Genomic DNA, 12,184 nt, shown 5'->3' with positions numbered 1-12,184 from the left:
CCCACTCTCTAGGGACCTTTCCTGGCTTCATCTGATACCTCCCACACCCTGGCTGGGTTACATGCTCCTCAGCCCCTTGTGCCTACCCTACCAGTACAAGCATTTTGTTGTTGTTAGGTGCCGTTGAGTCAATTTTGACTCATAGCAACCCCACGTGACAGAGTAGAACTACCCCCATAGGGTCTTCTTGGCTATAATCTTTACAGAAGCACATCACCAGGTTTTTTTCCTGTGAAGCTGTTGAGTGGGTTCGAACTGCCAACCTTTTGGTTAGCAGTCAAGCGCTTAACCATTTGTGCCACCAGGGCAAGCATTTTATACACATTAATTTGTTTTATCCTCCAAACTACTCTTTGAGGTAGCTACTGTTATTATCCCCATTTTACAGTTGAAGAAAAGGAGGCACAGAGAGGTTAAGGAACTCACGGAAGGTCACAAAGGTAATAAGTAGCAGAGCTGGGATTTGAACCCAGAAAATATGACTCTAGTCTGTGACCTTAACCTCTACACTTTAAGGCCTGTAATAACATCACTTACTCTGAACTTTAATTGGAGGGTTTTCAGGGGCTCTGTGTACCCCCGATGTGTACATGACTGGCATGTACAACCAGGTATGCAGTTTTCTGGATCAGAGTGCACAGCTTTTCATCAGCTTCTCAGATGTGTTCATGATCCTCAAAGGGTTGAGATCCCCAGACTGTATGCTTTTCTGGAATGAGCTCTTAGAGGCCAAGGCCTGTGCTTTAGTCCCTGCTGGGTTCCCAGTGCCCAGCCCAGGGCCTGGCACAGAGAGGGCATTTGGAGAATGCTTTCTGGGTGACTGACAGATGCCTGAATGAGCATCATGTAGGTTAGTAAGCATTTGTATCCACTCAAGTACACTCCACTCCCACTGCAGCAGCTGGATCTTTGGTTCCAGACTCACCAGGTCGCCCTGGCCAGTGCCCAGGAGATCATAATAGGCCTCTGCATTTCTCAAGGGAGCAAACATTAGGTCCTAGGTACCCAAAGGCATGGACACTAGAGGTGGCTCCATGCAGAAAACTAGTTTTGAGTCCCAGAGCAGCCACCAACTCATATGTGTTACCGTGAGCATTATTTTTCCTCTCCTGGCCTCAGTCCTTGCCTTGCCCAAGTGTGCTGGGTCTGAATGGGGTTTCTTCCAGTTAACTCATCAAAGCATGGGGCACCAAGGGGGATGCAGAAGTGAATAAAAGGTGGGCCCTCTCCCTGCCATCTCCAGGAACTCACAGTCTAGTCTTCAGGGTGTGCACACAGTAGGCACTCCGTGCATGTGTATTAGTCAGCTATTGTTGAGATGCTGCTGCAAAACAAACAACTCCAAAATTCCAATGGCTTACAACAACAAGTGATTATTTTTCTTGCTCATCGGTTCTATGTCTGTGGTCAACTGGAGTGGCTGTGGTTAAGCCTAGGAGTTGGGTGAAGGTCTTCTCCACATGTCTCTCATTCTGGAACGAGCTGTTACCCAGGGCAAGCCCTCCTCATGGCAGATGGCAGAAGCACAAGAGGTCAAGCCAAATCAGCAAGCACATGTAATGCTTCTGCTTGCATCATGCCCACTAGAATGTTCCAATGACCAAAGCAAGCAGATGGACAAATCTAAAATCCATGAGGCAGAGAAATATGCTCTATCTGCTTTTGTGGGAAATGCTACAAAGTCACATGGCAAAAGGCATGGGCGTGTGATTCTATTACAGAGAGGGAGTAAAAAATTAGAAACCATAGATGCCAAAGACCAGACCCACCCCAGGGTAGCAGGAGTGGGCAGTGGGCTCTGGGCCCACAGTGGGCAACGACCTCGCTAACTGTCTTCTCTGTTCCTCGGCAGGAGCTCAGTGAGTACAACGCCACAGCCATAAAAAGCCCCACCAACACGGTCACTGTGCAGGGCCTCAAAGCCGGCGCCATCTATGTCTTCCAGGTGCGGGCACGCACCGTGGCAGGCTACGGGCGCTACAGCGGCAAGATGTACTTCCAGACCATGACGGAAGGTGAGCAGGGTCCAGAGGCCAAGAGGAAGGCACAGGCTCCGCAAACAGAACAAACTTCGTTTCTATGAAGTGTCTTTTGTGAAAATTCACAAAAGCACCCTCCTCTTCCAGATGTCAAGCCTCCCTCCCTTCTGATTGGGAACCTATGTGCAGTATACAAACTGCACAACCTTATATAGAACCTCTATTTCAATGGCCCTGAAAGAATGTGGACTTTTCATTACCACCATATCAGCCAGATGATTTCCTTTCCCAGGACTCTTGGGAGCTTAGCCCTGACTTCCATTCCCTTGCCCATATTTTTCTCATCTGTAAAATAAAAGCATTGGGCATTGTATTCAATTTCAGCACATAAACCTATTTTATTCATACACTACTCCAATGAGTATAGTTAGATAGAGAAGAGTTCTGAAGCCGCATGTCTGTTCAGCAAGGAGTGCTGGGATGGATTAGTAATGTCTGCCCTGGACAAGGGAGTCAGAAATTGCAGCACATGTGCTGTGTGTCTCCCAGTCTGGGACCACATGGTCTCTAAGTACTCTTCCTATTCAAATGATCTGTGAGGAGCACATAGTGAAGAGTGTGGGCTCTACAGCCAACAAATGGGGCTTCCTCTGCTGAGTTAGCCGCTAACTATGTGGCCCTGAGCAAGTCACCTTACCTCTCTGAGCCTCTGTTTTCTTGTCTATAAATGGGTCGTAACAGCTATCTCATTATTCTCATCATCACCATCATTATCAAACTAGTGTAGGGATTAGGGATAATTGTACAGGACTTAGCACAGGGTCAGCACTAGGTCCAACACATAGTTAACCAAAAACCAAAACCAAACCCATTGCCATCGAGTCAATTCCAACTCACAGTGACCCTGTAGGACAGAGTAGAACTGCCTCGTAGGGTTTCCAAGGAGCGGCTAGTGGATTCGAACTGCCAACCCTTGGGTTAGCAGCCGAGCTTTTAACCACTGCGCCACCTAATAGCTAAGGCCATAGTTGTAGTCACTCTGAGTCTGGGAGCCCTACCTTGAGCAGCTGAGCTCTGGGGCAGCCCACAGCCTCAGGTGTGACCAAGCTTCCGCATCTCTTCTTAGCATCTGCTTTAGCAGCCAGGTATGGGCCTCAGCCTTTGCCTGGCTAAGCGTTTCAGAGGTTCTGTTGTTGTTGTTGTTAGTTGTCATCGAGATGATTCTGACTCATGGCAACCCCATCTGTGTAGAGTTAGAACTGCTCCATGGGGTTTTCAAGGCTGTGACCTTTCAGAAGCAGATCACCAGGCCTGTCTTCCAGCACATTTCTGGGTCTGTTTGAACTGCCAACCTTTCGGCTAGTAGTCGAGCACTTAGCCATTTGATCCACCCAGGGACTCCTTCAGAGACTGTAAATCTGTTAAACCAAACCCATTGCCGTTGAGTCCCTTCCAACTCACAATGACCCTATAGGACAGAGTAGAACTGCCCCATAGGGTTTCCAAGGCTGTAATCTTTACAGAAGCAGACTGCCACACTTTTCTCCTGTGGAGCAGCTGATGGGTTTGAACCGCTGACCTTTCAATTAGCAGCTGACAGCTTAACCACTGTGCCACCAGGGCTCCTCTTCAGAGGCTCTAGGATACCTGAATTCTCATGTCATCACAAAAACCCTCCCTTAAGGCCCCACCACCTCTGTCACCTCCCCTGTCGAATGCCCCCTTCCTCGTGGACAGCATTTGTCAGCTCTCTAAGCCCTCTTCCATGTTGGATGAGGGTCACTGACCTGGGAGTGGGGACCTGGCCTAAGTTTCTTTCTTTATTAATTCAACAAACATGTGCTGGGGCCCTGCCATGTGCCAGGCCATGTGCAAGAACTAAGGACTCAGAGTTGGCCTAGTTCCTGACCTCATCAAGCTCCTGTTCTGTTCCAGGAGGCAGATGAGAAGTAATAATAATAGTATTAAACATGATGATGATGTTGATGGCATTGAAAATGTACCAAGTGTTTTCCCAGTGCCAGGCCCACTGCCAAGTGCATCTTATGCATTATTTCATTACACCCACAGGCCTTGGGTTAAGCAGGCCTGGATTCAAATCCTGGCTTTGGCCACTTCTTAGCTGTATGACTTCAGGTAAGTTGCAGGCTTTCTAAGCCTCAGTGCCCTCATCTGTGACATGGAGTAACCATAGGACTGTTCTGAGACTCAGACAAGACCCACAACATATTTAGCATGGTGATTGATATGTAAAAACACTCAGTAACAATAACCCAAAACCAAAAAACCCATTGCCATCCAAGTCGAGTTCGTCTTTATTGAGCACTTGTTGTTCTAAATGCTTTACACAACAATCTTATGAGATGGGAACTATTATTCTCTCCATTTTACGGATGAGGAAACTGAGACACAGAGAGGTTAAGTTACTTGCCAGAGATCACAGAGCCAGTAACTGACTCAGTCAGGATTCAAACCCAGGGAGTCTGGCTCCAGAGTCAATACTTCTAACCGCCTCTTTGTGTCAGGTATTTTTGTTGTTTTTCATGTCAACAGTGAGATGGAGGTATGATTACTACCCCCACTTTAGAGATGAAATATGAGGGTTGGAGTAGTTTAGGGACTTGCCCGAAGTCACTTGTGAGTAAGTGACATAGCCCGTTCTCTGCAAAGGCATGTGACAGGTACTCTATCGGGAGCCAGGACAGAGCCTGGAGACCCCAAGACACCTGGCAGGGTGGGAGGTATTCAGTTTGAGAGAGTAAACCTCTTTTATCCATACACTACTCCAAAGAGTATAGTTGGACTGAGAAGAGTTCTGAAGCCACATGTGAGTTCAGCAGGAAGGAGTGCTGGGATGGATTAGCAATGTCTGCCCAGTTGGGCTGGGAGAGGATTGAGCAAGCCTCTCGGACTCAGGCTGAGGACACATACTGTGCTTTCTCCCCAGCCGAATACCAGACAAGCATCCAGGAGAAGCTGCCACTCATCATTGGCTCCTCGGCTGCCGGCCTGGTTTTCCTCATTGCCGTGGTTGTCATCGCCATCGTGTGTAACAGGTGGGTGGACGTCCCCCAGCCCATCCAGCCTGGCTGTCCAAGCTGCACTCTGTCCACCCGTTCAGCCATTCCAGGCTCCCATCGATCAGTGTTCATGAACAGAGGGGGTATTCCCATAATTCCCAGGGGCAGGGGGGAGACTCAGGTAGGCCTGAATACCCTCAAGAGGCCTCCCACTGCCTAAAAGCCCACCATTAGCTGCCAGCCCCTTTGGATTAGGCATCGCCCTTGGCAAGTCCACTTTTTCAGGAGGGACAGCTTGTGGAGCGCTAGTACTTCAGCATGAGGGAACATCTAAGAACAGTGGGCAGGGAAGACTGGGGGGGTGCGAGGAGCTAAGAAGATGGCGGAGGGGGAGCACAGCTCACTCGCTGCCTGCACTGGTTGAGGCCCCTTCAAGAAGAGGACCATACCCGAGTGTCAGAGGTGGGAGACTGAGGCAGTCCAGTAAGGCCCCTGGCTGAGGTGGCTGGAAAGAAGGGGAGGACTTAGACAGGAGGAGGTGGGGAAAGGGCTTCCCAAGTGGCAGGGCAGGAGGGGGACCTGCTCCCAGACTTGTGCTGATCATAATGCAGAGAAACTCTCTTCTTCCTTAAAGAGCTCCCTTCTTTAGAAGAGACTGGGCCCCAAGGAGGGATGGACGGAGCCCCAGGGACTTCTAGGAGCAGAGGCCATGGCTGGGATATGACTTTGCTCCTTGAAAAGGACTTGACTAGAGTGGGAACAGGGGAAGGAGTGAGCCTGGACTTGAAGTGGGAGAGATGGGAAGGATGGGTGGGCCAGGAAGGGAGAGGCTGCTAGGCAAGGGGCAGGCAGGAAGCCCTCCGACAGCGTGTGGCTTTGAGGGCTTGCCCACCCTCTCCCTATCACCTACTGTGGTTCCCAGCTCCCCGGGCACCTCCAGGTGGCTCCAGCCCTTTGCTCTTGTTCCAGAAGACGGGGGTTTGAGCGTGCCGACTCGGAGTACACGGACAAGCTGCAGCACTACACCAGTGGTCACAGTACGTACACCCCAGCGGGGCCAGCACCGCTGGGCCCTTCACTGTCATCCCCCAGCGACCACTCCAGCCTTTTTCCACCTCCTCTTTCCATGCTGCAGCCAGGCTTAACATCAGGCTGTTCCCTGAATGTGCCAGGCTCCCTCTTACCTCCAGGCCTTTGTACATGCTGTTCCCTCTGCCTGGAGCACCCTCCCTTCTTTGCATTACCTGTTTACCTCTTACTGATCCCTCTCTGAGAAGCCTTCCCTGACCCACCCCACCCTGGATTTAGGGCCTTGACTGAGCTTGCACAGCCCCGGGCTTGCCCAGCCTTACTCTTCACAGGCTGCATTGTGGTGAGCTTTGGTGGCTCTGCCATTATAGTGGGAGCACATGGGGCCTGGAATTGTGTCTGGCGTTCACCAGTGCCTCACTAGCACAGTGACTAGCACATAGTTGACACTAGATACATATTATCAGAATGAATAAATGAATTGAATGAATGAGTGAATGAGGATCCTAGGCCTTGGCCTGGGAGATGAGAGGAGGAGGTGAGAGCACCCTCCTCCCTCTCTTGCTCTCGCTCTGTGGCTCCAGCCCCCTGTCATTCCTTCCCTGGGGGCCGTCTACCCCCACCCAGGGCTGCCACTTCCCCCGGTGTCCCATTCTACCTCAGTCAGGGCTGGGGGCACACACACCACACACTCAGAGCAGATGTTCCCTTCCAGGAGGCCTTGCAGAGAGAAAAGCCCATCATAGAGTCCTCTCCATTTGACCTTGGAAGGACCAGCAATTGTGGGGGGAGGGGGGAGGAAGAACTTAGTTCTTACCACAGCTCACTCAGCAAAAAAACAATTCCAGATGGGTCCAGTATAGGTTCTCATATTGTACTCAGTGAGGTACCCTAGGGTTCCTCAGACCTGCTCCAGGGGCTGTCACAGGGTAAAGGGAGCCACCAGCATATCCCTTCATTTGTCAAATACATATTGCAGGCCTGTTGTGTGTGCCAGGCTCTGTACTAGGTTCTGGGGATACACAAATAAACAAACCAAAGATCCCTGCCCTTGTGAAACTTACAGTCTAGTGGAAGGGAGGCAATAAAAAATACACACAATGAATTAGTACATTGTATGGTGTATTAGAAGATGAAAGTGCTATGGGAAAACAGCAACGTAGAACAATGTAGTGGATTGAGAGTTGCAGGGTCGGAGCTGCATTTTTAAATAGGCTAGTCGGGGTTAACCTCTTTCAGAGGGTCTCATCTGAGCAAAGATATGAGGGAGGTGGAGGAGTGAGCCATGCAAATGTCTTTGGGAAGAGCTTTCCAAGCAAAGAGAACAGCCAGTGCAAAGGCCGTGAGGCTGGAGCAGGCCTGGCAAGTTCAAGGAGCAGCAAAGAGGCCACAATGAGTGGAACAGAGTGAGGGGGGCAGGAAAAGAAGGTGTGAGGGGCCACAACATGCAGATTCTGTACACCATTGCAGGACCATGGATTTTACTCTGAGTGAAACAGGGAGCCATTAGAAGGTTCTGAGCAGAGGAGTGATGTGCTCTGAGCTACAGTTTTGGCAGGACCTTCTGGCTGATGTATGGAGAGTGGACTGAAGGGGCTGGGTACCCTAGGCAGGGACAGATCAAAGAAACTGGTGAGGTGACTGATGGGAAAATCCAGATATAATGGTGGCTAGACCCGGGTGGCCGCAGTGGAGGGGTTGGATTCTGACTTATTTTAAAGTAGTACCACTAGCATTTGATGCAGGATTGGATATAGGCTTCACAAGAAAGACCAGAGTCGAGAAGATCTAGGCATTGAGCCTCTGGAACTTTTCATATGAAGTAAAATATATCCCGGGCTTAAAAATACTTTTGGACATAAATGGAAAAATAAGTAAACCATTAAACTTCCTGGAAGGTAATTTAGGTAACTAACTGATGGAGCCCAGGTGGGAGCTCAGGTGGCGCAGTGGTTAAGAGCTCGTCTGCTAACCAAAAAGTCGGCAGTTCGAATCCACCAGCAGCTCCTAGGAAACCCTATGGGGCAGTTCTGCTCTGTCCTATAGAGTCACTATGAGTTGGAATCGACTTGACGGCAATGGGTTATTTAACTAATACATGGATGGAGAAGAATTTTCTAAGTTTAAAAGCAATGGAAGGATCACAAGAAAAAAAGGCACATTAACACAGAAATAAAAATCACCTGTACATTAAAAATAAAAGGCATATTTACATCATCCCTCCCTATTCTCCAAAAAATAAAATCATGATCATCAGTGTAGCTAAACATACTGTTTTGTATGTGCCAAGAATTATTTTAGGGCTTTATATGTATTTGGAGGCTGGTGGCACAGTGGTTAAGTGCTCAGCTGCTAACCAAAAGGTCAGTGTTCGAACTCACCAGCTGCTCCATGGGAGAAAGATGTGGCAGTCTGCTTCCATAAAGATTTATAGCCTTGGAAACCTTATAAGGTAGTTCTACTCTGTCCTATAACGTTGCTATGAGTCGGAATTGACGGCAACGGGTTTGGTATATGTATTTATTCATTTAATCCTTATAGTTTTGTGTATGAGGAAACTGAGACACAAAGAGATCACACAGCTGTTCAGGGCAGGAGCTGGAGTATGACGCTAGGCTGTCTGGCTCCAGAGTATGCACTCTTAGCTGCCCTGTTCTGCCTACACCCTGTTGTTGTTAGCTGCCATCAGATTGATTCCAACCCATGGCGACCCCATGTGTGTAGAGTAGAACTACTCCACAGGGTTTTCAAGGCTGTGACTTTTCAGAAACAGGTTGCCAAGCCTGTCTTCCGAGGCGCTGCTGGATGAGTTTGAACCGCCAGCCTTTTGGCTTACTAGCCATAGTCCAGCACTTAACCATTTGTGCTGCCCAGTCACCTGTCGGTCTACACCCTACTGAGCTAGAACAAAATAGGCTCACACCCTCTGCTTGGAGCCTTTTGAGAGCATGGCTTTTTAGAGCGTGAGTCAGCAGCAAGGAAACAGGTGACATCAGGGATTCATTTTAAAAATAGACCCCAGGATATGTCCATAGGGTGACGCATTTTAAGCCCAAGCTGCTGCTCCCTGCATCCTGAGCTGTAATGTTAGATCTGAGCCGGACTGTGTTCTTTTCAAAATGCTGTCAGCCCTGTGACCCCATATCCACCCGACAGCTGTGTGGTCGGGACAGAGGAGGAAATGCAACATGTGACTGGCTCAGGGTCACCCACACAGACTAGAGTATGCTGTCATTCATTGGGTGCTGGGTGAGTAGGAAGGTGTGGAGACAGAAGGACCGACTTGGCTTCTCATCCCTGTTCTGCTACCTGGCCAGCTGGGTGACGTTGGGAAGGTCATTGAACCTCTCTGAGCCTCGGCATCTTGATATTGAAAGTGGCAGGAATGCTACTTCTTTCACAGGGCTGTTGTGAGGATTAAATGAATTAATGCTTATTAAAGTACTTTGTAGTAATATTTAATAAAAATGGTCAATCCTTCTTTATAAGAGGTAAAATTTGTTCAGTGCTTTCTATGTGCCAACTACCGGACTGAAACCAAAAACCAAACCAGTTGCCAGTGAGTCGACTGCAACTCATGGCAACCCCACGTGTGTCAGAGTAGAACTGCATTCACAGGCTTTTTGATGGTGGATTTTTCAGAAGTAGATCACCAGGCCAAGGTGCCCCTGGGTGGGCTTGAACTTCCAACCTTCTGGCTAGCAGCCATGTGCTTAACTGTTTGCACCACCCAGGGACAAGTATTGTACTAAACCTTTTTAACAGAGCATCTCATTTAACCCTCAAAATCTCCTTCAAGAAGTTACTTGCATGCCAACTCAAATTGTTCTATATAAAAAGGCTCTTAAAAGATACAGCAAAGTTATCTTAGAACCTTCATTTTTTTTTTTTTTAAACTTTAAGTCAGGTCCTTTATAAAGACCATAGCAGTGGAAAACAGTGTACTTTTTTTTCAATTGCTGAACATAGAATGCTTGAGGAATTTAACTTTCTTTCATGTGTGCACACACATAAAATATGGGGGGAATCCAACAATCAAAACTAATTTTTTGTAGACAGCCATTACCTTTCTCTAAACTATTTCAGTGCCAATGTGTATTCTACAAAAGAGAATGCTCTCATAAATTAACTGATTTTAAAGTAGGTGCCAGTGTTAACCATTGTTTATTTTTATTTAAATTCTATGCCCAAGCCCATTGCTGTTGAGTCAATTCTGACTCATACCAACACTATAGGACAGGGCAGAACTGCCCAATAGGGTTTCCAAGTCTATAGGAAGCAGACTATGGACCTTAGTAGCCGAGCACTTGACCACTGTGCCACCGGTAAAATCTAAAAAAAAGTGCAATTTATTATCCCTATTTTGTAGATGAAAAAAACTAGGCACAGAGAGATTAAGTAACTTGCCCAAGGCCACACAGCTGGATCAACATGATGATTGATACTCAATTAAAACTCATAAAGCAGCTTGTTTGTGACCCTTGTTAGTGACAGAGCGGGACTTTCTGAATGCCTGGCACCTCCTCCCTCATCCTGAATCTCCCTCTTGGGTGATGAAAGTCTGTGGCCCTAACAGCTGTAAATCATCCAAACAATAGCCCAGTATTTACTGAAGACTCTGCCTGCAGAGGTCCTCATCCAACTTCCTGGGAGCCAGCCTTGTGCGAGGCTTTGGCCCTGAGGATCTCACCTTCCATCCCAGGAGACAGACTGGGGAAGCACTATTAAGAAACTCGGTAGCATGGGCCTTAGTAATGTAGACTCTACAGCCAGATGACCTGGGTTCAAATCCCACTTCTGCTGCTTATTAGCTATGTCTGTGTTACCTTGAGCAGGTCATTTAACCTTTCTAGGCCACAGTTTCCTCATCTGAAATATCGGGATATTAGGCTGGACCCAATGAAACTGCCATTTTTGTAGGCGAGAAACACTCAAATATTGGTAATTTCATAAGGTTCAACCTAATAATAGTGTTTACCAGGTAGGGTTGTTAGGAAGGTTAATTGGGTTGATACCTGTAAAGTGCCTAGAGCAGGGCCTGGTACCTGGTAAATCTGCCCTGAGCTGTGAGCTGATGGTACTATTAATGGTGAGGTGAAACCAAAGAGTGATGGAAGCAAAGATGGCTTCACTCAGAGACATACGTTCGGTAAGTGTTTATTAAGCATCTGAAGGTCCCTGGGTGGTGCAAATGGTTTGTACTCAACTACTAACCTAAAAGTTGGTGGTTTGAACCCACCCGGCAGTGCTGCAGAAGAAAAGTCTGGCAATCTGCTTCCATAAAGATTACAGCCAAGTACCGTTACTAAACATTCTGATCAAAGATTCTATAGAAGAATCTTGATCAAAAGAGGGGAAATGCAGAAGAGAATTTCAAATTCTCATGGAATCCAGACTTTCTGGAGCCATGGAGGCTGGATGAACGCCCCGAAATTATTGCCCTGAGATAATCTTTAAGCCTTAAACTAAAAATATATCCCCTGGAGTCTTCTTAAAACCAAACAATAGTTTAGCTTAACTAGTAAAAAAAGTCTGCCTTGAGCATAGTGCTCTTTTAAGATCTATCTGTATGGGATCAAACTGACAACAGCAACTCAAAAGATGAGATACGAATCTTAGAGGGCAGGAAGTTTATGTTAATGGGGAGGAACAACTCAGAAAAGGAGATTAAGAATGTTTGCACAACTCAAAGAATGTAATCAATGTTACTGAATTGTACATGAGGAAACTGTTGAATTGGTGTATGTTTTGCTGTGTATATTTTCAACAACCAAAAATAAATAAATAAAATTAATTAAAAAAAAAAAAGATTACAGCCAAGACAACCCTATGGAGCACAATTCTGTTCTAATATACATGGGACCGTTATGAGTCGGAATCAACTCGATGGCAACAGGTTTTGTTTTGTTTTACTGTATACTACCCTCACACGTATTCAGTCTACATGCTGGGCAAATAATCCAAGAAGCTGGACTCTATGAAGAAGAACAGGGCATCAAGATTGGAGGAAGACTCATTAACAACCTGTGTTATGCTGATGGCACAACATTGCTTGCTGAAAATGAAGAGGACTTGAAGTACTTACTGATGAAGATCAAAGACCACAGCCTTCAGTATGGATTACACCTCAACGTAAAGAAAACAAAAATCCTTACA

General features: G+C 47.2%; 1 protein-coding gene across 3 annotated transcripts in view; it reads left to right on the top strand.

Moving 5' to 3' along the window:
- The window catches only part of EPHB2 (EPH receptor B2), a 149,923-nt gene that overhangs the window by 124,084 nt on the left and 13,655 nt on the right, over positions 1-12,184 (top strand). The window contains exons 6-8 of one of the 3 annotated variants that reach the window (XM_004377146.2): positions 1,853-2,015; positions 4,927-5,035; positions 5,972-6,036. In XM_004377146.2, the coding sequence (XP_004377203.1) occupies positions 1,853-2,015; positions 4,927-5,035; positions 5,972-6,036 (337 nt within the window). Of the gene's footprint in view, positions 1-1,852; positions 2,016-4,926; positions 5,036-5,968; positions 6,037-12,184 lie in introns of all 3 variants that reach the window. The other 2 variants (XM_012555750.2, XM_012555751.2) reach the window with 2 other exon arrangements.

This window comes from Trichechus manatus, unplaced genomic scaffold (genome assembly GCF_000243295.1).
Source record: "Trichechus manatus latirostris isolate Lorelei unplaced genomic scaffold, TriManLat1.0 scaffold00048, whole genome shotgun sequence".
Taxonomy (NCBI): domain Eukaryota; kingdom Metazoa; phylum Chordata; class Mammalia; order Sirenia; family Trichechidae; genus Trichechus; species Trichechus manatus.
Note: the sequence above shows the minus strand (reverse complement) of the source record. Positions and strands in the feature narration are given on the sequence as shown.